At 31.6% G+C, this 27,690-nt stretch overlaps 2 protein-coding genes across 5 annotated transcripts in view; both read left to right on the forward strand.

Annotated features, from left to right (window-relative positions):
* Window positions 1–6,779, forward strand: part of LOC127717564 (A disintegrin and metalloproteinase with thrombospondin motifs 6-like) — a 50,990-nt gene extending 44,211 nt beyond the window's left edge. For 3 of the 4 annotated variants that reach the window (XM_052223251.1, XM_052223249.1, XM_052223252.1), the window contains one exon: window positions 5,842–6,779. In XM_052223251.1, the coding sequence (XP_052079211.1) occupies window positions 5,842–6,693 (852 nt within the window). In that variant the 3' untranslated portion in view covers window positions 6,694–6,779. Of the gene's footprint in view, window positions 1–3,795; window positions 3,809–5,841 lie in introns of all 4 variants that reach the window. The other variant, XM_052223253.1, reaches the window with a different exon arrangement.
* Window positions 6,780–22,949: 16,170 nt separating this feature from the next.
* Window positions 22,950–27,690, forward strand: part of LOC127718666 (ankyrin repeat domain-containing protein 50-like) — a 34,033-nt gene continuing 29,292 nt past the window's right edge. Inside the window, exons 1-2 of the mRNA XM_052224718.1 lie at window positions 22,950–22,988; window positions 23,577–23,669. Coding sequence (XP_052080678.1) covers window positions 22,962–22,988; window positions 23,577–23,669 — 120 coding nt within the window. The 5' untranslated portion in view covers window positions 22,950–22,961. The remainder of the gene's footprint in view (window positions 22,989–23,576; window positions 23,670–27,690) is intronic.

The raw sequence follows: 27,690 nt of genomic DNA on the forward strand, positions 1-27,690 counted from the left end.
TAAGCATTTTTGTAACTTCCAGACATAACTTGTGTGTTAGCATATGGATCTCTTTGACATTGTACCACAAGATTCCATATCACAAAGGGTCAATGCTGGGATTGATTTTGGGGTTAATTGCCTCAAAATTTTAGGAATAAGGGGCCAAAAGGGGGCAAAAAACAAGCATTTTTCTAGTTTCATGACAATAACTTGTGTGTAAGTGTATGGATCTTTCTGAAATTTTACTACAAGGTTCCATTTCACAAAGGGAAAGCTGGAATTGAGTGTTGTGGTAATTGCCCAAAACGTTTAGTAATAAGGGGCCTAAAAAGGGGTTTAAAATAAGCATTTTTTAGTTTCTAGACAATAACTTGTGTTCAAGTGTATGGATCTCTCTAAAATTGTATTACAAGGTACCATACCACAAAGGCAAGGCTGTTATTGAGCTTGGTTTGGGGGGAAAGGGGGGTGGGGGTGATGAATTATAAGGGGGGCGGGGTCAAAAAAGGGGTAATTTTTTTTTTTCCTTTTTTTTTTGTTTAAAATTTACATTTTAAGTTAGTTATTTTTTATCACGAAGAGAAAGTAGGAATTGAGTTTTGGGGTTAATTGCTCAAACATTTATGAATAAGGGGCCAAATATTGGTCAAAAATAAGGATTTTTTTAGTTTGCAACAAAAACTTGTGTTCAAGTGTATGGATCTCTGTGAAATTGTATTGCAATGTACCATACCACAAATTGAAGGTTGTGATTGAGGTGGGGGATGATGAATCAAAAGGGGGTTGAAAAAATGTGTGGGAGGTAGGATTTTTTTTTTTCCTTTTTTTTTCTTTAAAATTTTCCATTTAAAGATGGTTGTTTCAGATTTATATAAGAAAGAAAATAATAATGATACGGTTATATATCATGAGGAATTGAAATTTAAAATTATGTATATTGGAAATTTAGGTTACATTGGAAAGTAATAATTGGCTTTGGGGGGGGGGGGGGGGTTATGGCTCTAATGTTTAAGGAATAAGGGGAAAAAAGGTTAAAAAACAAGGGTTTCCATTTTAATAGACAAATAATTGAGTAAAGAACATTATTTAAAAGCAGTGTAAGGTTGGTAATTCAAACTCATTTAAATATCTCATCTACACTGCTTTTAAATTATGTAAATTGGAAATTTGCCAATAACTTTATTGTTAATAAATGCATTGGAAATTTGCCAACAATTTTAGTGTAATAAACTTCATTGGAAATTTGCCAATATAAAATTTTGCTGATGAAGGTTTTTTGTTTACCTTTAGCCTTGTCTATGAAGTCATTTTCTATTTTTATAGCCTTATGATGTAGTTGAATTATTTAATACTTTTATGATGTGTTTAAATGGGGTTTTATCATGTTTATGGTTGCAAATTTATTGTTTTAGTATAATAAACTCCATTTAAAATTTGCCAATAAAAAAAATTTTTGTTTATTTTTAGCATGATTATGATGTCATTTTCTATTTTACTTTTATGGTTGCAAAGAAATTTTTATTTTTAGATATTACTGTTAAATGATGCTGATTAAGGTTTTTGCTATGTTTAGCCATGACTATGATGTCATTTTCTATTTTAATATCTGTTATGATGTATTTAAATGGGCTTTTATGGTTACAAAGGAATTTTATTTTTAGATATTACTATAAAATGTTGCTGATGCTGATTAAGGATTTTGTTTATTTTTAGCCATGACTATGATGTCATTTTCTATTTTAATACCTTTATGATGTAATTTCCATTTTTAGCTCACCTGACCTGAAAGGTCAAGTGAGCTTTTCTCATCACTTGGCGTCCGTCGTCCGTCGTCCGTAAACTTTTACAAAAATCTTCTCCTCTGAAACTACTGGGCCAAATGCACCCAAACTTAAACACAATCATCATTCAAGTATCTAGTTTAAAAAATGTGTCCGATGACCCCGCCTGCCAACCAACATGGCTGACATGGCTAAAAATAGAACATAGGGGTAAAAATGCAGTTTTTGGCTTATATCTCTAAAACTAAAGCATTTAGAGCAAATCTGACAGGGTAAAAATGTTCATCAGGTTAAGATCTATCTGCCCTGAAATTTTCAGATGAATCGGACAACCCATTGTTGGGTTGCTGCCCCTGAATTGGTAATTTTAAGGAAATTTTGCTGTTTTTGGTTATTATCTTGAATATTATTATAGATAGAGATAAACTGTAAACAGCAATAATGTTCAGCAAAGTAAGATCTACAAATAAGTCAACTTGACCAAAATGGTCAGTTGACCCCTTAAGGAGTTATTGCCCTTTATAGTCAATTTTTAACCATTTTTTCGTAAATTTTTATCATTTTTTACAAAAATCTTCTCCTCTGAAACTACTAAGACAAATTTAACCAAACTTGCCCACAATCATCATTAGGGTATCTAGTTTAAAAAATGTGTCCGATGACCCCGCCCGCGAACCAAGATGGCCGACATGGCTAAAAAATAGTACATAGGGTAAAATGCAGTTTTTGGCTCATATCTCTAAAACCGAAGCATTTAGAGAAAATCTGATGATGATAAAATTGTTCATTAGGTCAAGATCTATCTGCCCTGAAATTTTCAGACCAATCAGGCAACACGTTGTTGGGTTGCTGCCCCTGAATTGGTAATTTTAAGAAAATTTTGCAGCTTTTGGTTATTATCTTGAATATTATTATAGATAGAGATAAACTGTAAACAGCAATAATGTACAGCAAAGTTAGATCTACAAATAAGTCAACATGACAAAAATTTTCAATTGACCCCTTAAGGAGTTATTGCCCTTTATAGTCAATTTTTTTTACAATTTTCATAAATTTTGTAAATTTTTGTAAATTTTTACAAAATATTTTCCACTGTAACTACCGGCCAAGTTCATTATAGATAGAGATAATAGTAAGGAGCAAGAATGTTCAGTAAAGTAAGATCTACAAACACATCACCATCACCATCACCAAAACACAATTTTGTCATGAATCCATCTAGTTCCTTTGTTTAATATGCACATAGACCAAGGTGAGCGACACAGGCTCTTTAGAGCCTCTAGTTAGATATTCCTGTTAAATGATGCTGATTAAGGGTTTTTTGCTATGTTTAGCCATGACTATGATGTCATTATCTATTTTAATATCTTTATGATGTATTTAAATGGGCTTTTATGGTTACAAAGGAATTTTATTTTTAGATATTACTTTAAATGTTGCTGATTAAGGATTTTTGTTTATTTTTAGCCATGACTATGATGTCACTTTCTATTTTAATACCTTTATGATGTAGTTAAATGGGCTCCCATGTATTTAGATTTTTGATTATTTATACATGTTACCAAATTGGTCCACATTGAACAAAAACGGTCCAAATTTCAACTTTATTACATTACATCAAACATTGAATTCTACATATTCTTTGATATATTGAAATTAACAAACAATTTAGTTTATGGATATTCCACCATAATAGGTAAATTAAATTTTTTCCAGTTCTTACACCACATTCATCCTGTGTCAGAAACCTATGCTGTGTCAAATATTTAATGACAATCCAAAGTCATAGCTGTATCAAGCTTGAATTTTGTGTCCATACTTGCCCCAACTGTTCAGGGTTCGACCTCTGCGGTCGTATCAAGCTGCGCCCCAGCGAAGCATTTTATTTTTATTGAAATTCACTGTAGATAATTGTAATGAAAGAATAATCATTATTTATTTTACTCTGGCCTTTTGACCATTGTTTGGCTTTAATATCTTAGGCCCTAGATACCTTATTCAATTTAATTACCTTATCAATTATTCATTTTAGGACTATTCATATTGTAAGATATCTGGCAATAGATATGTCAAAAACATTTCTCATCCGTAGCATGCTTCTCAATGAACATTCAACTCTCAGATGGAAAACAAAGTTTTCTTTCGTTTATTTAACTTGCTTAAGATAATGTTTCCTAATAACAGTCTCATATAAGCACTGATAATTCAGAATTGCACTTCCCATCTCTTTTTATCTGGGTCAAATATGTATGAATGGTCAATGTTGACAAGCTAAATCTTAACATCACAAATATCAACCTGGAATAACTCAAAGCTTTTTCAGAGCTAGTGTCCCTAATTCTAAAAACAGCATGCTAATCCGTCAATATTGTACATATCTTAAATTTGCATTTTTCAAAAGACTTTTCCTTCCTGCTATTATTATATTTCCCTACTCTCTGAATGGATTCTATTAATCATTTTATAGTTGAATGTAAATGGTCTAGCAGGTAACCTTTCATCCTTTTCAATTCACTGAAATAATATAGATAAACAACCGTCAAATTATATGGTATAAATGTTAAGTTCCTGTATTAAAATCTTTTGTCTTGTCCCTAGCAGTTATGAAGTAAAGAGTGGCACAAGATGACTACTGGTTTCACGATTATTGACAACTGAATTCAATCATTTAGAAAATTGGATGAAGTCAAAATTCCGAGAGATGTTTTTTTCTTCTTCTTGAAAACAGCAGATTTCTTTAATTTGAATTGAATTGAATTAGGCAAAACACGGTGCACAGATAAGCGTAAAGTTTTTACCAAATGACTATGTCTTTCTACTTGATATTGAAGAAAATGAGGAATAGTAATCTTGCAATCAAAAGATAGAAACTTCTACCATATGCATATCCTTTTTCAAAACTTGGCTAAAATTTGTGTTAATTTATCACTAACGGTACTGGTTATTTGACAAAAACACTCAGTATTGTTGTAATATTTTTGTAGAATCGGTTTAATCTCAATTCGGCGTTGGTCAAATAATATTAGAATTCATTTAAACTGACAGATATTTTTTTTTGTTCAAACTTATGATTTTTTTGAGAATATTGTAATACTGACAATATTTCTAGGCACATTAACTCTTGTAAAACTGAATTAACATTATTGCATTGCTTCTTATTTACTAAAAGTAAATTTTTATTTCTGTAACTTAATATTGGCAAAACTGTATACGTAGATGGGCAAAAAAAAATAAATACTTGATATTGATATTCATGAATATTGATTATTACCAAGACATATCATATCTATTCAAATGCTTCATACATGTCGTTGTCAGATTGAAAAGAAGCAAACATTGTCGTTCAACATTGACTCCCAGTTCAGTTATACCGATTATGTTTGACAGTGCTTGTCAGAGGCAACATTCAAGTGGTACCTTGAGTAAATGTGAGATTGAGATATGCCATAGAATAAGTTTTTCCATCGGGATTACTTTCATAGGGGTTGATGAACTGCTGAACAAAGGGCTTTTAATGGCTCTCTTAAATAAATCTCTTGATTTGTATTCGTCATTAGCAATACGTATGGTATAACTAGTAGAGACAGAGAACATGCTCTTTGTGATGTTATTTTTTAAACTATATGTCATACATTTTAGCGGTTCTCTGAACATGGAAATGTGATATTGATTGTTAAGTTTAGCATTGTGGTTTACCATGAAGTGGTGGTCACATTAACCTAAAATTTATTATATGTTCATTATGATGCGACCTTTGTACGATATGCCTAATGAGGATTTTGACTAAGATTTCGCAGCTGATTGATATAAATATCACAGTGTCTGCAGGGCATTTATATATATGATTTTGGGCAATTCACAATTCCTGTTCATAGTTGAGCATACTGAACTCTTTGAATATTCGAGAAAATTATTATTATTGGAACGTTTTTATTAATTTAATTGCTTAAATGAAAACATTGTTAAATTTCCTGAATTCACAATATTCTGGTATTTGCATGACAATTGAAGGTGTATATTAATCGATTATGTATCTAACATTGCTTATGAATAATATCAACATTTTGTTCTGTTACAGGAGACACATTCAAGGCCATCTAAACCTCCTCTTCGAAAGCCTTTATCTTCAATTTCTAATGGGGATCAAAATAGTAATTCCACGAAGCATCTTATCTCTCTTCCGACTTTAAATAGCCATACAAATGTAAATTTGAAATCAAATCTTCATAAGTCTGCTTCTGGCAACAAAAGTGATAGTCGTACTGTGAATGGAAATGTTAAAACATCAGAACTTCGACCACCGTCGAAATTTAGTGCCAAAAACAATTCAGAACAATCTTGTTTACAGAACCGAAACCCTATAAATAAACAAAAAAGGGATCAAAATCTGAAGAAACCAAAAACTTCATTATCTGAAGATAGTATATTGCTTTCTCCAAAACATAAACAGAACAATATAGACAAAACTGAATTAAAGTCTGAAATTTCTATCAAAGACAGAATTGCTGCCTTGAGTGGTAATGCTGAAAGTTCAAATGCACGTGCCGACTGCGTTCCAAAAATTAAGGTTAATTTAAGCAACGACCGACCCAAAACAAATGCAAAACCAAAGACAGTTTTTACAAAATCTGAACCTGAAGATACAAAAATAGATAACAAATTTAATAAAACGCCATTGCGTCCTCCGGGGAGAAGTGGAGTCGAAAAGTCACCTTCACATTTGACTCAAAAGGGAGATACAGATTTTGTCACCAAATCAGGTAAATTCCAATCACGACCGCCATTCGGAAAAACTGGTGGAGCTTACGAGAGTTCTGATGGTAGTTCTGGAAAAACGTCTGTAGACTGCAATGAACCTTCCCAAGTACCGCAATATAAACCGATCGTTTATGGAAAACAGAAAAGTAATACAAAAAATGTAAATGCATAATTACATGTGGTTTAATTTATTTATTTATTATCTTGAATTCTGTTATTATTTTATACCGATATTCAAGAAACAAGAATTTGAACTTTTGTGCTAACGACTTATGAATATAGTGAAAGTGTTTAGTTTTTGATCAACAATCATGTAGAGGGATGTAAAGGCAATGATCACATTGTATTTAGAGTTTGTTAAATGACGGAACTACTTTCCTATTTTAACGTTTCGTTTACAGATACTTAAAATAGAAACACAAACGAATGTGTAAAATATGTAATAATGTTAAAGTCGTTTGAGAAAAATTCTCTCAGCCTATGCATTATAAAAGAGGGGCAAAAAATACCAAAGGGATATTCAAACAAAAGCCTATGCATTATAAAAGAGGGGCAAAAAATACCAAAGGGATATTCAAACAAAACGTCTTTCAGCCTCTGCATACTTAGTAACATGTAATGCTTCCAACGCCTGATAAATGAGAATATAATATTTCATTCATTTTAATTGAAGTCTGCAGCTTGCATGTAAGTAACTGCTAGTAGTCGTTTATTCAACATTGGCTAGAGGTATAGGGGAGAGCTGAGATCTCACAAAACATGTTTAACCCCGCCGCATTTTTGCCCCTGTCCCAAATCAGGAACCTCTGACCTTTGTTAGTCTTGTATGTTTTTTTAATTTTGATTCATTTATATGTTTCGGAGTTTAGAGTGGCGTCCATTATCGCTGAACTAGAAAACATTATTGTAAGGGGGCAGCTGAATCCCGCTTCCCGGTGTGAGATTTTCTCGCTGTGTTGAAGACCCATTGGTGGCCTGGTATCCGGTCGTTCCGTCCCCAAACCGATCTGGCCCCAAGTCGATCCTGCCCAAAGTCGATCCGTCCCAAGTCGATCCGGCCCACGTCGATCCGTCCCTACGTCGATCCGGCCCCATAATAAAATATGAATAAACTATATTGACTTTGGAGGATTTTGTGACAAATTTTAACAGTATAAATGGAATTTGTAAAAAGTATCGTTGATGGATGAAAACAGGTAAGTGAAGTATTGGAGTACCAGTCAAAGAATTATTTTACATCGATACGAAAATGAGTGTGATTGTGTCTGTTTGTGTAGCAGCTTCAACATATTTTAATATGAAGTTATTCTCCATGATAACTTTGAATGTCATGGCGATTTTTATTTTATTTAATTCACACACAGAATAGCTAAATAAATATTTACAGTCCAATGGAACCTATAAAATTTAACTCATCATAATGACTTGTTTAATCAAATCATTAGTCTATAATTGGTTTGTTTATTCAACAATTGTCTAATGAATGTGAACAAAGGTAATGCCACTTGTAATCACTTAATTCAATCAAATCCTGATTGATTAAAGTTACGTAATCAACAAGGTCTTTATAGTTTGATCTTTTGTTTGGTGTTATGTGTTATAATAATTAATTGTATTTTTTTAAGGTAACATCAGAGGCTTCTATAATACATTTTTTTTTGTAATATCGAATATAGTCAATATATTTTTTTAAAGTTGACAATATTTTGAATAGTTGTGTGTAGATAAAAAAGACAAGTTATATGAGTATCCATTATTCTTTATTGCAAGATAATAACAAAATAATTACACTGAATGCACATTTTCACTCTCTAAAATATAATATCAGCATTACTATAATATAACAATAAATTCATACGCACTAACAAACACACTATCTCTGACACTCACATAAATATATATAACTCTTAAATCATTTGCACTAACAGTTACACTGTCACTTACATAATATAAAAGGGGTCACACTTGCAGCACTACAATAACATATACAGTAACTATCATACGCAGTACGTATACATATATAATATATATCCATTAATCTTGAAAACTTGTATTGAAAACATAATCAACATAGTTGTTTTAAACTCATCTGAAGAAAATATTTGTCAAAGGTCAATTTTTTTTTACTGTACACCTTTTACATTATAATAAAATTCATAAACATTTATGAATTACAATTAATATATATCTTTAGTTTTATTCCTTATAAATATATTTTTTTATTGGGCCGGATCGACTTTAAATATGGGCCGGATCGACGTTGGGCCGGATCGACGTGGGACGGATCGACTTGGGCCGGATCGACGTGGGGCCGGATCGACATGAAAGCGGTGGCCTTCGGCTGTTTTCTGCTCTTTGGTCGGGTTATTGTCTCTTTGGCACATTCCCCGTTTCCATTCTCAATTATATTATGAACAAGCGAGATTCGAAAGTTGATTTGAGTTTTCGACTTATATATTTAGAAATTATATAAAAAAAACGTGATAATTGTGGACAAATTTTCACTTGCAAGATTGTATCCCTTGGAATAAGTTTAAAATCGAGAACCATCAAAATGTTCTTGTATATATTTATTAAATCGTGTTTTAGGGCAAATTCCACGTCCAATCGAGACAGGGGGTCAAAATCGGGTAACTTGACAGGTTATATTGAATTGAAAAGTTGATGATGATTCAACGGTTATACGATAATTTAATATTAGTTACAAAACACATGCGTAGTTTATAATTTATATGTGCTATTTTGATAAACCCGTTCGTCCGCAGGACGCGATCTTCTTTACAGTCATTAAGTCCTGTCATTATTAAAATTGTCCTTCAGGTACATTTCCAGTTGCAAATATATTTTCTTCTGTGCTGTTTAGTGATGATACGTAGACAAATTGGAGACTGGAATCATATAATATCATCTATAGAAAATTCGACGTTCTATTTTCTCATTACTCTATAAATGAACAACACCAACAAGAGTTATGTTTTTTTTTGTCCCACTTAAGAGCAACCCAGGGCTACCAACAGCAAGCATGTTAGTTAAAAGGAAACTGTTCATTGGACATCAGTTATACTGAATCTTCTTTGTTGTCATTGTTTTCGATCCTGTGAAGAAAGTCTCGTAATCGAGACAAAGCGATCCCACATTTCATCGTTGTTGACGTCGACAATCTGTTCAGTCTGTGGTTTAATTTTTCAATAACATCAATAGTTTTGTCGTTCATGAAATAAACATCACGTAACTTGAACCGTTGTCATGATAAAAAAAAGTGTCCAGATCAAAAATTTAAAAAATAGTTTTCGTTTTTCATTTTCGGTATTTTACTATAAATGGAGTTATTTTATTTTAGAAGCTAACATTTAGTTTATTGTTAAGTTTTTCAGACATCAATAATTTTGTCAAACCTTAAGGGAATTTTATAATGGATCGCTATGAAATTGAACCACAAGGTTCCATACCAAAAAAGTAAGGTTGGGATTGATTTTGGGGGTTTTGGCCCTACCCGTTTAGGAAAATGGGACCAAAAACAATACTTTTCTAATACTTTGTATAAATTGCTTAATCCTGAACAATTTCAATGGAAATTAATTCAAAGTTTTGAGTTCTTTGGTTCTTGAATATACTGAATCTAACTGTTTATTTAGATTTTGGATTTTGGGCCCGTTTTTAAAGGCAGCGCCTTTAATGGTATCAGACAATAGCCATTGCGTTTCCACGCGGAGGAATACGTCATCATAAACATCCCGTAAAGTGGTATTCTTTCTTCGTCTGTTTGTGATATGCTGTGTTTTTTATTGTAATTCATTGATTCTGGGCAGTAAAGAATCGAGCGTTGTTTTTTGTTCACTGAACTATGCCTAGTTGCCACATGTCAATTATAACTCAGCGCCATCATTTAAAAAAAGGTACATAAAAAAATAATCAACCATATAAGAAGCATAAATAAGATAACATAACAATGGTTGTCAGCAAGCATCTTATATATTTTGGTACTGAAATGATTTATTTCAAACCTTTCTTCCATTTAAAAAATTAAATGTAAATTATTAAGAATCTTAGGTTTCAAATCCGTAGTCAAAACTGACCTAAAATGGATTTGGCAATTATTTTTAGGTTCTTTTTTTTTCTGTCATATAATAGTTCTTTCTATTCTTATACATGCTTGGTTAGCTTCAAACTATTCGGCTTTGTGCGTTCCTGAGGAAGGTATATCCAGAAAAGCGCTTCAGACGTATGAAATTTATAAAGTGTTGTTTTCATTTTTACAGCCATTGGTCGATACGGCTGCTGGTGGACTATCAGTCCCCGGATGTATCACCAGCACAGTAGTCAGTTCTTCGATACTGACAGGACTGATGAAAGGCATCTCTTTTTGACCTGCCATTATTTGTATTGACATTTTTATAGTTTCTGTTTTGAAATTTGAATTACCGGAAATAAGTTTAAAGCCTCATTTTAAGTGAGGAATAAATCATGTTTTCTATACCTTTTTTAGTAGATACCTCTTATATATCCATTTTCATAATTAATTATATATGTTTTACATATATCAGTGCATGTACAAACGTTAAATAAATTCATACACGTTGTCATTTTTATACGACCGCAAAAAATTTTGGTATGCCGTTGGCGTCGTCGTCGTCGTCGTCGTCGGCGTCGTCGTCGTCCGAAGACACATTGGTTTTCGCACTCTTACTTTAGTTTAAGTGAATGGATCTCTATGAAATTTTACCATAAGATTCAATACCACAAAAGGAAGGTTGGGATTGATTTTGGGGGTTATGGTACCAACAGTTAAGGAATTAGGGGCCGAAAAAGGGCCAGAAATAATCATTTTTGTAACTTCCCGACATAACTTGTGTGTTAGTGTATGGATCTCTCTGACATTGTACCACAAGGTTCCATATCAGAAAGGGAATGCTGGGATTGATTTTGGGGGTAATTGCCTCAAAAGTTTAGGAATTAGGGGCCAAAAAAAGGGCAAAAAACAAGCATTTTTCAAGTTTCATGACAATAACTTGTGTGTTAGTGTATGGATCTTTCTGAAATTGTACTACAAGGTTCCATATCACATAGGAAAAGCTGGAATTGAGTTTGGGGGTATTGCCCAAAACGTTTAGGAATTTGGTGCCGAAAAGGGGCAAAAAATAAGCATTTTTCTAGTTTTCAGACAATAACTTGTGTTCAAGTGTATGGATCTCTCTGAAATTGTACTGCAAGGTGCCATACCAAAAAGGGAATGCTGGGATTGATTTTGGGGGTAATTGTCTCAAAACTTTTGGAATTAAGGGCCAAAAAGGGGAAAAACAAGCATTTTTCTAGTTTTAGGACAATAACTTGTGTGTAAGTGTATGGATCTTTATGAAATTGTACTACAAGGTTTCATATCACATAGAGAAAGCTGGGTTTGAGTCTGGGGGTAATTGCCCTAAACTTTTAGGAATAAGGGGCCAAAAAAGGGCCAAAAATAAGCATTTGTCTAGTTTCCAGACAATAACTTGTGTTCAAGTGTATGGATCTCTCTGAAATTGTACTGCAAGGTACCATACCACAAAGGGAAGGCTGGGATTGATTTTGGGGGTAATTGCCTCAAAATTTTAGGAATTAGGGGCCAAAAAGGGGCAAAAAACAAGCATTTTTCTAGTTTCAGGACAATAACTTGTGTGTAAGTGTATGGATCTTTATGAAATTGTACTACAAGGTTCCATATCACAAAGGGAAAGCTGGGTTTGAGTTTGGGGGTAATTGCCCTAAACATTTAGGAATTTGGGGCCCAAAACGGGGCCTTAAAACAAGCATTTTTCTAGTTTCCAGACAATAACTTGTGTTCAAGTGTATGGATTTCTCTGAAATTGTATTGCAAGGTACCATACCACAAAGGGAAGGCTGGGATTGAGTTTAGGGGTGATGAATCATAAGGGGGTTCAAAAATTTGGGGGAGGGATTCTTTTTTCCTTTTTTTCCTTTTTTTTTCTTTAAAATTTTCCATTTTTAATTGGTTATTTCTGATTCATATATAAAAGCAAATAATAATGATATGGTTTGAATAGGTAAATTAAAATTTTTTTAAGTTCTTAGACCACATTAATTCTGTGTCAGAAACCTACGCTGTGTCAAATATTTAATCACAATCCAAATTCAGTGCTGTATCAAGCTTGAATGTTGTGTCCATACTTGCCCAAACTGTTCAGAGTTCAACCTCTGCGGTCGTATCAAGCTGCGCCCAGCGGAGCATTTTATTACTTCTTCGTGAAAGGAAAAAAATACTTATATAATGAAAAATGAGATTACATTCATTGCATTTTATTTCAACTGTTAAATAATTTATCTTTGTTTGTTTGTAAACTATTTCAAAATGTAAAAGGATATATAAAATAATAGATTGAGGAAAGAAAGATATATAATAATAACGTATGACTAAATCAACATTTAGTCAATCTAAAATTCAAATTCAAATTACGAATTAACGGAACATAAAACAAGTAGCGTTTGTGTCGATGTAGTCATGTTAACCTGAATATAATTACAAGTAGTATATATACACTTTAATAGGAATGTACGACCTTTTTATGGCGCTTTACCTTCATACTTAGATGTTTGATGTTTATTGTCATTTAAATATTCGTGTTTTATTTTGTTTATAATTACTTAAGAAAATTCATATTATGGTTAGATTTACCTTTTAAATACTTGCTATCGTCATCCAATCTTTGAATGAAAAAAATAATTTAGTGAATAGTACGAAACGTAGGCTTTATTTTCATTATAGAAAAAAACTAATGAAATGGCTATGTATCATATAACTTTGAATATGTCTAATATAGGCTGATATACTTGTGAAAGGTAACATTAGACAAATGTGTGATCAAATATAGTATTTGTAAGTTTATATTTCTATATGTTAGGGGTAAAATCAAGAAGCAACGTTATTATAATGGTTACTACTTAAGTTATGGATAAAGGCAACAGAAGTATACCGTTGTTCGAAATTCATAAATCGATTGAGAAAAAAACAAATCCGGGTTACAAACTAAAACTGAGGGAAATGGAATTGGAATCTAAGTCTAAAACAAAATGGCCTCGAGTTAACTGCCTTGTTGTTTTGAATTATGGTAAGTTAAATAAGGAATTGTATCAGAGTTGATATATTCGACCAAAACAAGGTAAGACAAGCATAGTAGTGTTAATTATGTGTTATAAAATAGAAAATTGAAGTGAGGTAAAAATACACAAAAATATAGATAAAAACTCATAAAAGATGCCAGACTTTTAATTTTGTATTTCAGACGCGAGTTTCGTCGACAAAAGACTCATCAGCTACACTCGAATCAATACGTTAAAAGACCAAAATCGAGTACGAAGTTGACCAGCATTGAGGATCCAAAAGGTTTTGCCAATCTAACTAAGCTAATGTATTCTTGGAATAAAAATTCTTTTTCGAATGATTCATAGTTATGTAAACAATTAATTTATAAAATGATATATATTAAGTATATATAATGTCAACACACACGTTCTGAGTACTGCAGTTGCAGTAGAAACACATATTAGTTACACAGAACTTGATTCATTATATCTGAACCAAGCACAAACACTAAGACATAAAAAAACGAACAAAAATAAACAAAGAACCGATCTAAGAGAATTAGCCATTCCCGGAAATAAGTTAAAAGCCTTATTTTACCGTAGGAATAAATCATGTTTGCTATACCCATTTTAGTAGATAAATCTTAAATATCCATTTTCAGGATTGCCTCATACATGTTATACATATATCTGTACATGAACAACCGTTAAATGAATTCATACAAGTAGTAGTGATGTTCCCTTCTTGAATGGAAAAAAATATAATTATATATGAAAAATATATTCAGATTACATATATTGTATTTTAATTGTACTGTTAAATGATTTTTCGTTGTTTATTTGTAAACTATTTCAAAATATAATAGGATATAAAAAATAATAGATTAAAGAAAGAAAAAAATTAAGTTGCTTATTTTAATAACGTATAGCTATATCAATTTATAGTCAATCTAAAATTCCAGTTCAATTACGAATTAACGGAACAAGACATTTAACCGTAAAATTAGTAACGTTTGTGTCGATATAGTCATGTTTACCTGAATATAATAACAAGTGGTATTTACACATTTTGATGAAATTGTACGATTTCTGTATGGTGCTTACCTTCATATTTAGATGTTTAAATGTATATTATCATTTAAATAATCGTGTTCTGTTTTGTTAATAATTTCTTCAGAAAATTCATATTATGATTAGATTTACCTTTTAGATAATTGCTTTCTTCATCCAATCTCAATATAATGAATGGTACGAATTGTAGGCTGTATTTGCATTTGAGAAAAAACCTGTTGAAGTTGCTATATATCGTATCTCTGTGAATATAGGCTAGTGTGTTTGAGGAAAATACACATCAGACACCAATGTGATCAAATCTAGTATTTGTATATATGCGAGGGGAAAATTAAAGATGCATTGTTAATATTAACTGTACGACACACAAGTAATACTTCAATGAATTATTCAATATGTAAAATTTCTCTCTTTACGTTACACAAATTGTCAATCACTAAATTAGAATATCATTCCATCAATAAATCAATCAACTGATCAATCACTACCCCTTACCACCGACCAATCAACAGAAAAGCATGTTTATTTGTCTTGTCGGGGCCTTTTATAGCCGACTATACGGCATGGGTCTTTCTCGCTTCCACTTCATTTGCACTTTGATGGATAATTGTCTCATTGGCAATCATATCACATCTTCTTATTTTTATATTAATTTGAGCAATGATGGAATGGCTTTCATGAACAATTGTTTGCTAAATCAACTATTTGATTCAATATTTGTTCTAAATCTTTTGTGAGCAATGTTATAAAATCCATTAATGTACAGTCAATAAAAAAATTAATACTTTTGAGATTATCCCTAAGTCAAATGGTTCCACTCTGGACTCTCGAACCACCCTCAATTGTCAACGTTAATCATTTTTCTTAAATATCTGAAAAAAACGAAATACATGTTAATTTTCTATTTGAAAACATTTATGTACGTTTCGGCAATAAAGTGAATCGACAAGTTGAAGGTATACCTATGTGCACCAATTGCGCCCCTTTAATAGCAGAATTGTTCTTGTACTGTTAGGAATTACAGTGTGTGGCCAAACTTAGCAAAGACCCATTTAAATTGCATTTAAGTGATTAATTCAACAACACTTACTGTTATCTTGATGATATTTTTTTCATTATATAATCAAGAATTTTCTAAATATACTGCCGTAATTTACTCCAAGGAACTTACTTTTAATAAATCAGTTATAAACGGTAACAACGGTTATTTCCTATCCGTAGAAATTTCAGCTTTACACGGGAAACTCTACACAAAAATGTTCAACAAAACGGACGATTTTTTTTTTCTCTATTGTTAATTTTCCTTTTTCGGATATTGATGTTCCTTTGGCACCATGCTCCTTTGTTTATATATCACAACTCGTTCGCTATGCCTGTGTCTGTAGTGACGTTTTGGATTTCAATGAACTTTACCTATGTAGTACTGGCAAACTATCAAGTCAAGGATTTCGTTACCACAAATCTTTTTAAATCTTTCGTAAATTTCTACATAGATACACAGATTTGGTCTGGTTCTACCTGTGGAACGCTTATTTCGAACGCGGCAGCACAACCTAATTTATAAGGAGATACTGTTACCGGGCCCAGGAATTTAGATGCGATCCGGGTAAACTTATCGATCCTTTTAAACAACTTAATCTAGAAGGTTACCAATTAAACACTGGGATTGGATCTTTCAATGTGTTTTTGTTTTGGTATAAATATTGATTTGGTTATCAGTAAATTAAAACCTAACTTATATTATTGTTATATGCATATACTATGAACATTCACGGTTCTACAATTTTTCGATACCTGTATTTTGGCATTGCACAAGGTCAAGTTTTTCTCTGACTGTTAATGACGCCTTTACACTAAATCCATTGGATGTTGGATGTGTACTGATTGATAGTTTAGTCATAGAAACATGCTTTTTTATGAGTTGTTTTTGGCTTTAAACTATACACTTTCTTTTCAAGCTTATTTAACATGTTCAAGTTTAATGTAAGAATTTTTAAAAAATTGCAAAGTATTTTTTACTACAGGATTACAATTGTTTATTCGTTTCAAAATCACAAATTATCTTGTCTTATTATAAATTTCTAGCATGAAGAGATATTTCTCGTATCAATCTCTAGCGTCCTGAAATGAAATTGCTACTTTGTCATTGTCTATCTGTTAGGTCATGAATGACTTTCAAAGATGAAAACGATGTATATTTTTCCATGGCAACGGAAATACGCGATGTCTTCAATAAGATAAACACAACAATAACAATTTTCACCCAAAATTTATTTTTGTCAACTTTTATTACATTCTGAAGCGTACACAAAAATTTCTGAAGTTAAAGTGTGACGCCGGAACCGGACATATGACGTCATACTGGTACATACAAACGACTAGATTTACGAGTCGTGGAATTTTCTATTTAACACACAAATGATAATAAAATTGAGAATGGAAATGGGGAATGTGTCAAAGAGACAACAACCCGACCATAAAACAGACAACAGCAGAAGGTCACCAACAGGTTTTCAACGCAGCGAGAAATTCCCGCACCCGGAGGCGTCCTTCAGCTGGCCCCTAAACAAATATATATACTAGCCCAGTGATAATGAACGCCACACTAAACTCCAAATTGTACACAAGAAACTAAAATTAAAAATAATACAAGACTAACAAAGGCTAGAGGCTCCTGACTTGGGACAGGCGCAAAAATGCGGCGGGGTTAAACATGTTTATGAGATCTCAACCCTCCCCCTATACCTATGCCAATGTAGAAAAGTAAACGCATAACAATACGCACATTAAAATTCAGTTCAAGAGAAGTCCGAGTCTGATGTATGAAGATGTAACCAAAGAAAATAAACAAAATGACAATAATACATAAATAACAACAGACTACTAGCAGTTAACTGACATGCCAGCTCCAGACTTCAATTAAACTGATTGAAAGATCATGTCTTCATCATATGAATATCAGGCACAATCCTTCCCGTTAGGGGTTTAGTATCATACTATCATAACATATATGAGAAGAACATAACCCGTGTCATGCCAACAACTGGTTTTTAAATAAATGTGTTTAGTGCCGATGTAAAGACCCTATAAGTGAATCAATATTAACGCCAAAATATGCAATCTTTAATGACCTGACAACAGTATCGTAACTATATCCCTTCTTAATAAGTCTATTTAAAGGTTTTGTTAGCTTCAGAGGTGAATACTGACATTTTTGTGCTTTATAAAGAATATTTCCATAAAAAATTGGATGTGAAATACCTGAACGTATAAGAAGTCAGCATGTTGAGCTATGTTTACGAATGACGTCCTTATACCGATGATAAAATTTAGTAAATGTTTTGACTAGTTTGTGATATCGAAAACCCTGGTGTAATAATTTTTCAGTAATACATAAATTTCTCTCGTTAAAATCTAAAACATTGTTACATACACGAGCGAATCGTACAAGTTGAGATATATAAACACCGTAAGATGGTGACAAGGGAACGTCACCATCTAAAAATGGATAATTAACGATAGGAAATGTAATATCATCTCTTTTATCATATATTTTAGTATTAAGCTTTCCATTAATGATATAGATATCAAGATCGAGGAAAGGGCAGTGGTCCTTGTTAGTATTAGCTTTATTTAAAGTAAGTTCAACAGGATAAATTTCTTTAGTATACATACTGAAGTCGTCATTATTGAGAGCCAAAATATCATCCAAATATCTAAAAGTATTATTAAATTTGTGTATCAGATGTTGTTTCGATGGGTCTTTGCTGATTTTTGTCATAAATTGTAACTCATAGCAATACAAAAAAAGGTCCGCAATAAGTGGTGCACAGTTAGTCCCCATTGTAATTCCGATAACCTGACGATATACGGAATCTCCAAAGCGAACAAAAATGTTATCTAGTAAAAATTCAAGGGCATATATAGTATCAAAGCATGTCCAATTGACATAGTTTTTTTGTTTATTGCTACTAAAAAATGACCTAAAAGAGTTTGAACATATATATTCACATTCTGACTTTTTAAATGCCCATTTAATTAGGTGTGTGAATTTTTTCTTAATGAGAATGTGAGGCAATGTGGTATATAGGGTAGAAAAATCAAAACTTTGAACAGATTCAAAATCACCAATATATGCATGTAATTTATCAAGTACTTCCAACGAGTTCTTGACACTCCAAAAGTAATTAATTCCACTATTTTCGAAGGCCTTATTTGAACAATTTATTATCAGGTTTTTGATTGTACCAAGTGTACTGGTAAGAAGAATAGACAATTTAGTAGTGGAACAATGGCTTGAAGACGAAATAAATCTATATTTGTAAGGTGTTTTGTGTAGCTTCGGAAGCCAATACATAGTTATGACTTTCATTGTATTTGGTTCTGCTTGTAAAGCGGTAGCTAAAAGTTTATGTTTGTTACAGATGTCGTTTTCTGAAAATGGAGTCAGTTGGAATGTTGGTGAATTGGTGATTTCTTTTTTCAGAACCTCAATGTAAAATTTACGTCAAACAATAATAATATTATTAGCAGCTTTATCGGCCGGGACAAAAACAAATTCCTTGGCTAGTTCTTTTAGTTTATGTTTGATACGAGAAATAGGTTTATTGTGATTATTGTTAAGAGTAAAATGTTCTTTAAAATGTTGAATACGTATATCAACTATGTTCATTACTGAATTAAAAAAAGAGTCCAAAGATTTTTTGTCAGCTTTTTCCCGTTTTATCCATTTCAAACAGTAAGTATGGAGTGAGTCGTGGATGATATTACGACACTCATTCCAATTAATAATTGACGGGGGACGATATTTAGGTCCTTTACTGAGGAATGATTTTAACTCTCGGTCTTGAACGATGTTAAGATCTCCTGTTATAACATGGGAAATGGGTCCATAAATGTATTCGGAATTACTGCAATTACATGAAGTAGGTGTATTTTCACTGATATTAACATTTTTACACAATTGGCTAAAATTATACACAAATTTCCGGGTAGATATCTTGTAAATATAACAAATAAGAGGGAGCTCAGTATTATCAAAATATCCCGGAATTTGTTCTTTAACAGAATGGTCGTTAAAAATACCGGCAATATTTACAAAATCAAAACCTTTATTGACATACTTTATTTTAATAAACTGTTATTTATGATCTTCAGGGCGATCAATTTTGGGAAACAGTTTAGAATAACAATATGCCATTATAATTTGAACGATTTCATACTTAGGACTGCTATATGAAATTGTGTTGCAATCCTCTAAAATTTTATTTAACTTATTAACCGGTAATGAACAGAGCTTTGTTAACAGATAATGTCTGCCGTTGTTTTTTGAAATAGAAATTAGGTCCGAAATATTGGTATGATTGGTCCGAAATTTTCTTTGATTGCGATTTTTTCTACGACCATGAGAACGGTTTTTACGAACAGTTTTAGAAACTATATCCAAAATGTTAACAGAATCGATTCTTGATATATTACCAATTCCCATGATATTATCATTAAGACCGAGAGGGTAAACTGTCTGTAATTTTTTAATCCAATTTAATTCAATTATTTTCCGTGATCTTACAAACTTTGAATGAGATTCACCAGGCTGCTTATTTACTACTTCTAAAGGTTGAACTGCTAAATATTTAATAGGATGATTGTGCTTCTTAAGGTGTTGACAAATGATACTTTTGAATTTATTGGGTCTTTTAAAACGATACAGATGTTCTTGAGTGCGTTTAGATAAATATCGTCCAGTTTCACCTACGTACTGAATATCGCATCCCGGTTTGTTTCATGTGAGTGAATAAATAATACTGTTTGTTTTTCAAGTTCTATCAGTTTCAAAATTTAAAGAAAATGTGCGACCATTAAACATGGACCTTACCGTATTGTTGGTGGAAAGACGGGGACATGTAAGTCATTTTTTGGCATGACACTTATCGATAGAAGGGTAACCACGATTTTTATTGTTAAAAATGTTAGCGATGGTAGTATTTTTAGATAAGCGATTTTGAAGATTGAGACGTGTAGATACCCTTTGAACGAGTTTAGTATTTAATATTTTTCCATTTCTAAGCTTCATATTTGTTTTTTGTTTGTGAATTATATTAGAAAGGAGCAACGACTGGCGTCCAGAATATGAACCAGCATACAATGAATTAAATTATGTAAAAATGATAAATCTGTTCGGCTAAAGATGTCAAACGCTATCCGTATTAATTACCCAAAAAAGAAAGGGTATATCAGGGTAGCGACTGACGTCTGACTAAATAGTAGAATGGGGCTGAATATTGAAATACTACTTTGTTTATCATAAGATAAATAGGTTTAACAACTCTTGAGAACTGGATATGATTTGATATACAATCTTGTTATTCAATTTCAAATAGTTATTATAAACTCACCAACGTTTAGTTTATTAATATATAGAAACTGAATACCTCATTTGTTTATCAATCGATATCCGATTTCCACTCGTTTGAATTAGTTTTTCTGAAACAGGTTGTATAGAGTGATAGGGGTGTCTGTAAGTCCGCCTTTTCCGTTCCTCTGTTGTGGCTACTGTTCATGACCCGTTTGGCAGAATTGTGTAAAACTTTCAAATGATATTACTCACATAATTTACTTTTTTTTTAAATTTTGCTTTTAAGTTATGTTTAAGAGGTGTACTTTGTCATATTCCAACACTAAAACAAACATGTCTATCTACTTAACCTTTAACCATTTTTTACGAAACATTCTGCGTATCTAGGCTATAAAATGCAACTGTGTACCTGAACTTTTTTTCACGATTTATTTATTAGGTTTCACTAAGCAAATCTTTGATTATACAGGGGCGGGGATATCACTGTGTGTGGTTTCTTCGCAGCAACTCTAATTTACCTCTATTATTATCCTTATTTTATGAACTGGTTTCTTCGTTAATTTTCTTAAAGATTTTTATACGATTGTTGCAAGTGACTTTTATTTGAATACGACAAACACATTAAAATTCTCCGTAGAAAATGAAGTTTACCATTCATGTTCATACATGCCATTCCATCACAAGATATCGAAAATTTAAACCTTTCATATAATTTTTGTATTCATTAGGGACACATCTCTTTCATGATTAAATATATTTTCATCGCTTCTCTATCATAACCGTATTTACTATATTGACAACAAACAGTCCCCACCAACCCGAGATGCATTTCATGATAATCTGATTTTTATGTACTTGTATATACAATATGCAAGACATTTACACTATTCGGTGATAACTTAGAGCAAACTTGACCTAAGATGAATTTGGCTATTCCTTTCGGAAACTTGTTGTCGTATAGCCCTCGAGTTGTTGGGTATTATATAAAAGATTTGCTTTCAAAATGTTTTGTGTTCCCAGTGAAAGTATAAAATAAAGAGCTGCGTACGCACCATTTGATTCTAATGCCATTACATTGTTTACCAAGACACGGGTGTTAATTTTTAAATCAGTCGTACCATTGGTTTTTTTTTCTTCTTATGAACTTATATGTGCCAAATGTTGGTACCTTTGTTTGATTGTTTGTTGGCTTCTATATTGTCTATTTGCCTGGTGCAAATGTGGTCATTAGTAAAAAAAAAAACAGTTGATTTGAATAAAAAGTAATAGATCATAATTTCAGGATAAAACGTGAAAAGGACACATATTATGTATGGTTTATCCAAGCAAGGTGACCACTATCATAAAGTAAATACAACATGTAAATATAAAAAAAATACATTCCAGAATTATTTTTGAAATAAATATGAACGATAGTTCTTATAAAATGCTTTAGAAAATTGGATACAAAATGGAATGACCGGACATTTTTATTTGTTATGATACTAAAACAAAACACCAGATTCTGTATATTCCTTTATCAATTTAGAATACATGATATATCCCTGATTGGTATGGCTAAGTTTAAATTGTTTTCAATTAATTAATATTCTGGTGGTTTTTCTCAATATTATTATAACATAACAAAGTTCTCTTTATATAAATAAGGATGAAACCACTTTGCATATGTTACTAAAATATGTATTCCAAATTTTTACAATGAAAGATGAAACAAAACTCTAATACTTTATAAAGTGTATAACTTGTATTTAAATGTACGTTTCAATTTTATTACAAATTCCATATATACATGTACATCATGGTACATATATGAGTGAAAAATCAGGAAACTCAAGAAAACATTCATATAAGTTCTTTATTCAATTCCTTTTAAACATAAATATGTCATGATTATAAGTAGTATGTTTTCTGTTATTTACAGGTATTCAAAGACCAATATGGAAGATATAGAACGTCTAAATAGGGTAATGTATAACAAGAATAATAACATTAACATGACAAAAATTTAACAAAAGTATCTTTGCTAAAAATCAATATTTACTTTTACATTTCAAGAAATTATTACGGGATGATATAAGTTATGCCTTTCTTAAAGTACGCTTTTTCTTTTTTGAATGTTGACGACAAAATATAAGTCCAAGAATATAGATCGTGACCAGCATAAAAGGGAAAACATGCCAACACTTCGTCTGAATTCTTAACATGCTACTAAGTATTGTCTATCTAGCCTTCCGTATATCGTTGAAACATGCATTATCGTTAATTAACGATTGACTCTATACGACATTTAGTGAATGGCAGAAGTATTAAGAATAATTCTTCGACGTCAAAATCTTAAGAAAAAAGAATACCTTTTTTAATTAGCGATGTAAAAAAATAACGTAAATGAGCATTTATTTAACAAAATAAGTTCATCATAGTTTGTGCTATTCATTGTCATATTTAAACTACAAAAAAGACTTAGTACTGACAGAAGATGAATGTAAGGATTACGGATGTAAAAAAATATACGTTATGTATCAACAACTAAAATTGATTATTTGTTCTGACAGAAACTCATACATGCTGCCATAAATACGTCTGTTAACGAAGTGAAGAAATATCTACATTTAGGTGCTGATGTTAATTGCACATATGTCGACTCGGTAAGTTACATCTTTAACAATAAAGGGCTAATGCTAGTTGACATTACTTGTTTCAACATACCGAAGAGTTTAGTACATATAACGGGTATTTGTTTTCCGGACATTATATTTTCTGTTTACACTCGTTTTCTGTTCACCTCCATCGCACGATAATGTTACAATGAATACGAAGTTACAGTATCTTTCGAGTATTTAAATTTCGTAAATCAATTTTGAATTGAAATAGCAAAAAGATGAGTAAATTGCGTGAACCCATAAAGATTAAGATCAAAAGCGGCATAGTAAGCGTGTCCTGATAAGCATCATTCCTTCCTAAGTGAATCCATACTCAATCAAAGTTGTAATTAGTGAATCCATACTAAATCAAAGTTGTAATCACTGAATCCATATAGGTAAAATCTATTAACATGCTAAAGACTATTACACCATTGCTATTCTCGTGATTCAAAACAAAGATCGTTTGCATTGGTCAACAAATTCGTGTCGGTGAATCTTGTATCATTTAAATTTTAATCGCGATTCCTCATAATACTTCTCTGGCAGTTTTGTCATCATGAGCACAATAATTTTGATAAAGTCAATCGTCAATATATCTGAGCGTCTAATCAAACTCATGGTGCTATTTACGTCTTTTTAAGAAGGTTTTAAACTATTTTCGCTTTGTGTGTTCGATATGGAAGAAATAAAACTCAAGATGGACTAAGCGAAACATATCGCGAATATAAATTCAACATCCACATCGCAGATATTTGTTAACTGCTAATTTTCTTATCGAAACACTATAAAATTTTTGAGTAAATGCACATAAAACTTCTACTTATAATGATGGTAATAATGTTACAACAATAGTAATACTAGTAACTATATTTAAAATAATAATCAAAACAAAAAACCCATTATAATAGTAGAAATAATAAAAAAAGCAACATGTTTTATGTTTCCTTAATACTCAACATTTTAGAGAAACTACAAGTCTGTCTGATTAATTAACCCGAAGCTAGCCAGGATATGGTGTCATAAAACTGCAATAAAAATAAACGTACTTTGATAAAATGTGCATAATATATCTCGGCGAGCACTATTTTTATGGAATGAAAATTATTTAAGTTTAAATTCTTGGAAATGTGCACAAGGAAAATTAACAAACGTAGAGAGAAATCGAAAATGTATAAAAAAAGTATTAACAAAAATACCTTCAGCTCCAAGGTACATTCAAAAAGGTACCCGATAAAAAAAATTGGTAAGGGTTCCGCTGAACCCAGTGTCTCGCCTACTTTTGCTGTTAATCGCAGGCTCAACAAAAATGAGGAAAAAAAAATAAAATTGTCCAAGTTTGGTAAAAATCCAGGATAATTTTTGAATCTAATAAATGTTTTAAAAACTTAAACTGCAGACTGTATGTAATGTTGACTGGAAGAAAAACTAAGTCCATTTATAAGTAAAATACGGAAAAAATGGAACAAAATTTTATCAAAATTTCCTTCTAGATACTAGCTTTTGATCATAAACAAGCTTCTGCCCATATGTGGTACAAATCCAGGATAGTTTAAGAAAGTTGTTAAAATTTTAAAAACTTTAACCACAGAGTGAATGTAATGTTAACTGGCAGAAAAACTAAGTCAATTTATAAGTAAAATACGGATAAAATGGAATTTTTTTTTTAACAAAATTTACTTCTGGATACTATCTTATGATCATAAACAAGCTTCTTTTCAAATTTGGTAGAAATCCAGGATAGTTTAAGAAATTTATTAAAATTTGAAAAACTTTAACCACAGAGTGAATGTAATGTTTCCTGGCAGAAAAACTAAGTCCATTTATAAGTAAAATACGGAAAAAACGGAATTTTTTTTTACAAAATTTGCTTTTGAATATAATCTTATGATCATTAACAAGTTTCTGTCCAAGTTTGGTAGAAATCCAGGATAGTTTAAGAAAGTTATTAAAATTTCAAAAACTTTAACCACAGAGTGAATATTTGTGGACGCCGACGGAATGTAGGATCGCTATGTCTCGCTTTTTCGACAAAAGTCGAAGGCTCGACAAAAATCAAACGCTCGACTATATCATCCAGAGGAACGAATTCAAACAACTGTCATATTCATGACTTGGTACAGTCATTTACCGAAGAAAATGATGGGTTAAACCTGGTTAATAGCTAGCTAAACTTCTCACTTGTATGACAGTTGTTGATATACAGTCATTATTACGGTTTAAATGATAACATCATGAGACATTACAAATATATATAACCTACCTATTTGATATTATTGACCTTGTAGCCACATGAAACTAAACTCACGGGAAATACTGTATTCAGTATACCTATTAATCACAATGAGAGCACATCTCATTGACTTTCTGATAGTCTTAAAGATTTTAAAGTTTTGTTTTCAAAAACAAAAAAGATTGAAAACTCATTTACACGATCTGTGCACATTTATGACCAATCTGACTGTTTGCAAACTCTTTTGGGGTATACATATGGGACAAAGATCACAGACGGATTTTTTGGAAGTCAAAACATGTAAAAAGAATATATGATTCATGCCAAAAAAGGAAAAATCCTAAGTGTTTGAATGATTGAAATTTTGATAAGCCGTATATTTTCCAAAATTGACCGTAATATTGATATTGAATGCAAGTACACGAATTAGGAAAATCAATTAAACATATAGATTTCGAAAATACGATTGAAAATTTACCTATGGGTTATTAAGTTGATCTACTACACAATGTTATAAAGATATTGACCTGAAATTAAGCAACGATCTACATTTTAATAAAATAGGATAATACATAGAAGTTGAATCGTTAACATAGTAACTGTAACTCTACGTAACCTTGAACTTATATGCAAATGGAGTTAAATGTTTTTTTAGTGTTCTAAATATACTATCATGCATCTACTTTTAGTACGCTCGTTCAACTGAATCAGCCTCAAACATGAGTTGCAGCTGATTTTTTATAATACATTATGATATATTTTTCCTGCTCTTAATTGTAATATATGTTGTAAAAATTGTTTATTTTCTTTTCCAGTTTTGATAATGATTATTTTTTTTTCAAATATAATCATGTGATGATACGAACTATATCTAAAAGGGAAGGAATTTCCGCCTTTGAAATAAAAATATGCATTGGTTAGATCTATGTGAGCAAAAAACATATTACTTGTTTTGATATACAGTGGATTGATTCACATGGGTTTGAGCTGTGTTCAGCAATATTTGCAAAATATCCCTTTCTTTTCTACCTAAGGTAACAAATGACACGCTACCACTAGTCTTTTTAACGTTTCATATATAATTTTCTTCACCATTTTGCACCAAAAAAATCTATTCTCCTTGTTCACATTACCTTTCTAAATGACGTTTTGTCGATGAACGATTGTGTTCAGAAATTTGAGCAAGTTTATTTACTATCGTTATTTCCCATAGCGGTAGTTGGCGTCTCCAGATGTTATCATTAACTATATCTACTCAGCTAGATACTAGTATACCCTTTGGGACGAAACCTCCACAAGCAGTGACATCGGCCAGGTTGTTATAAAAACTCATCAAAGATAAGTCTACTTTAAAAATATCAATGATCTATATATAGATTCACGAACAAATCAAATACTTTCAGAGAACGTATGTATTAATAATAAATCCCAATGCAGTGATTTACTTTGTCGTTCTTTGAAATAGATTCTCAAACTAGGGTCAAAACACTAGAAGTTCTCTTTAATCTACAAATTTTGTGGAATAAAAAAATCGTAGAAAAATAACTTCTTCAAGAACGACTGCACTGAACATTGATACCGTACACCACAGTGCATTGTGTTTCTTATTTACATTCAAAGAATAAAATTAGTGTTGTATTTCAAGCAAGTAAATATAAACTAACAGCCGACTTGTTTTGGTCCTTTAGACAACTTTACTTCTAATACAATTAAGAAACTCATTATTTATTGTGATAATAATTTACATCATACGCAAATAGTATTATTTACTATCTTTACTGAAGAGTTTTAATA

This window comes from Mytilus californianus, unplaced genomic scaffold (assembly GCF_021869535.1).
Source record: "Mytilus californianus isolate M0D057914Y unplaced genomic scaffold, xbMytCali1.0.p SCAF_10, whole genome shotgun sequence".
In the NCBI taxonomy this organism is placed as follows: domain Eukaryota; kingdom Metazoa; phylum Mollusca; class Bivalvia; order Mytilida; family Mytilidae; genus Mytilus; species Mytilus californianus.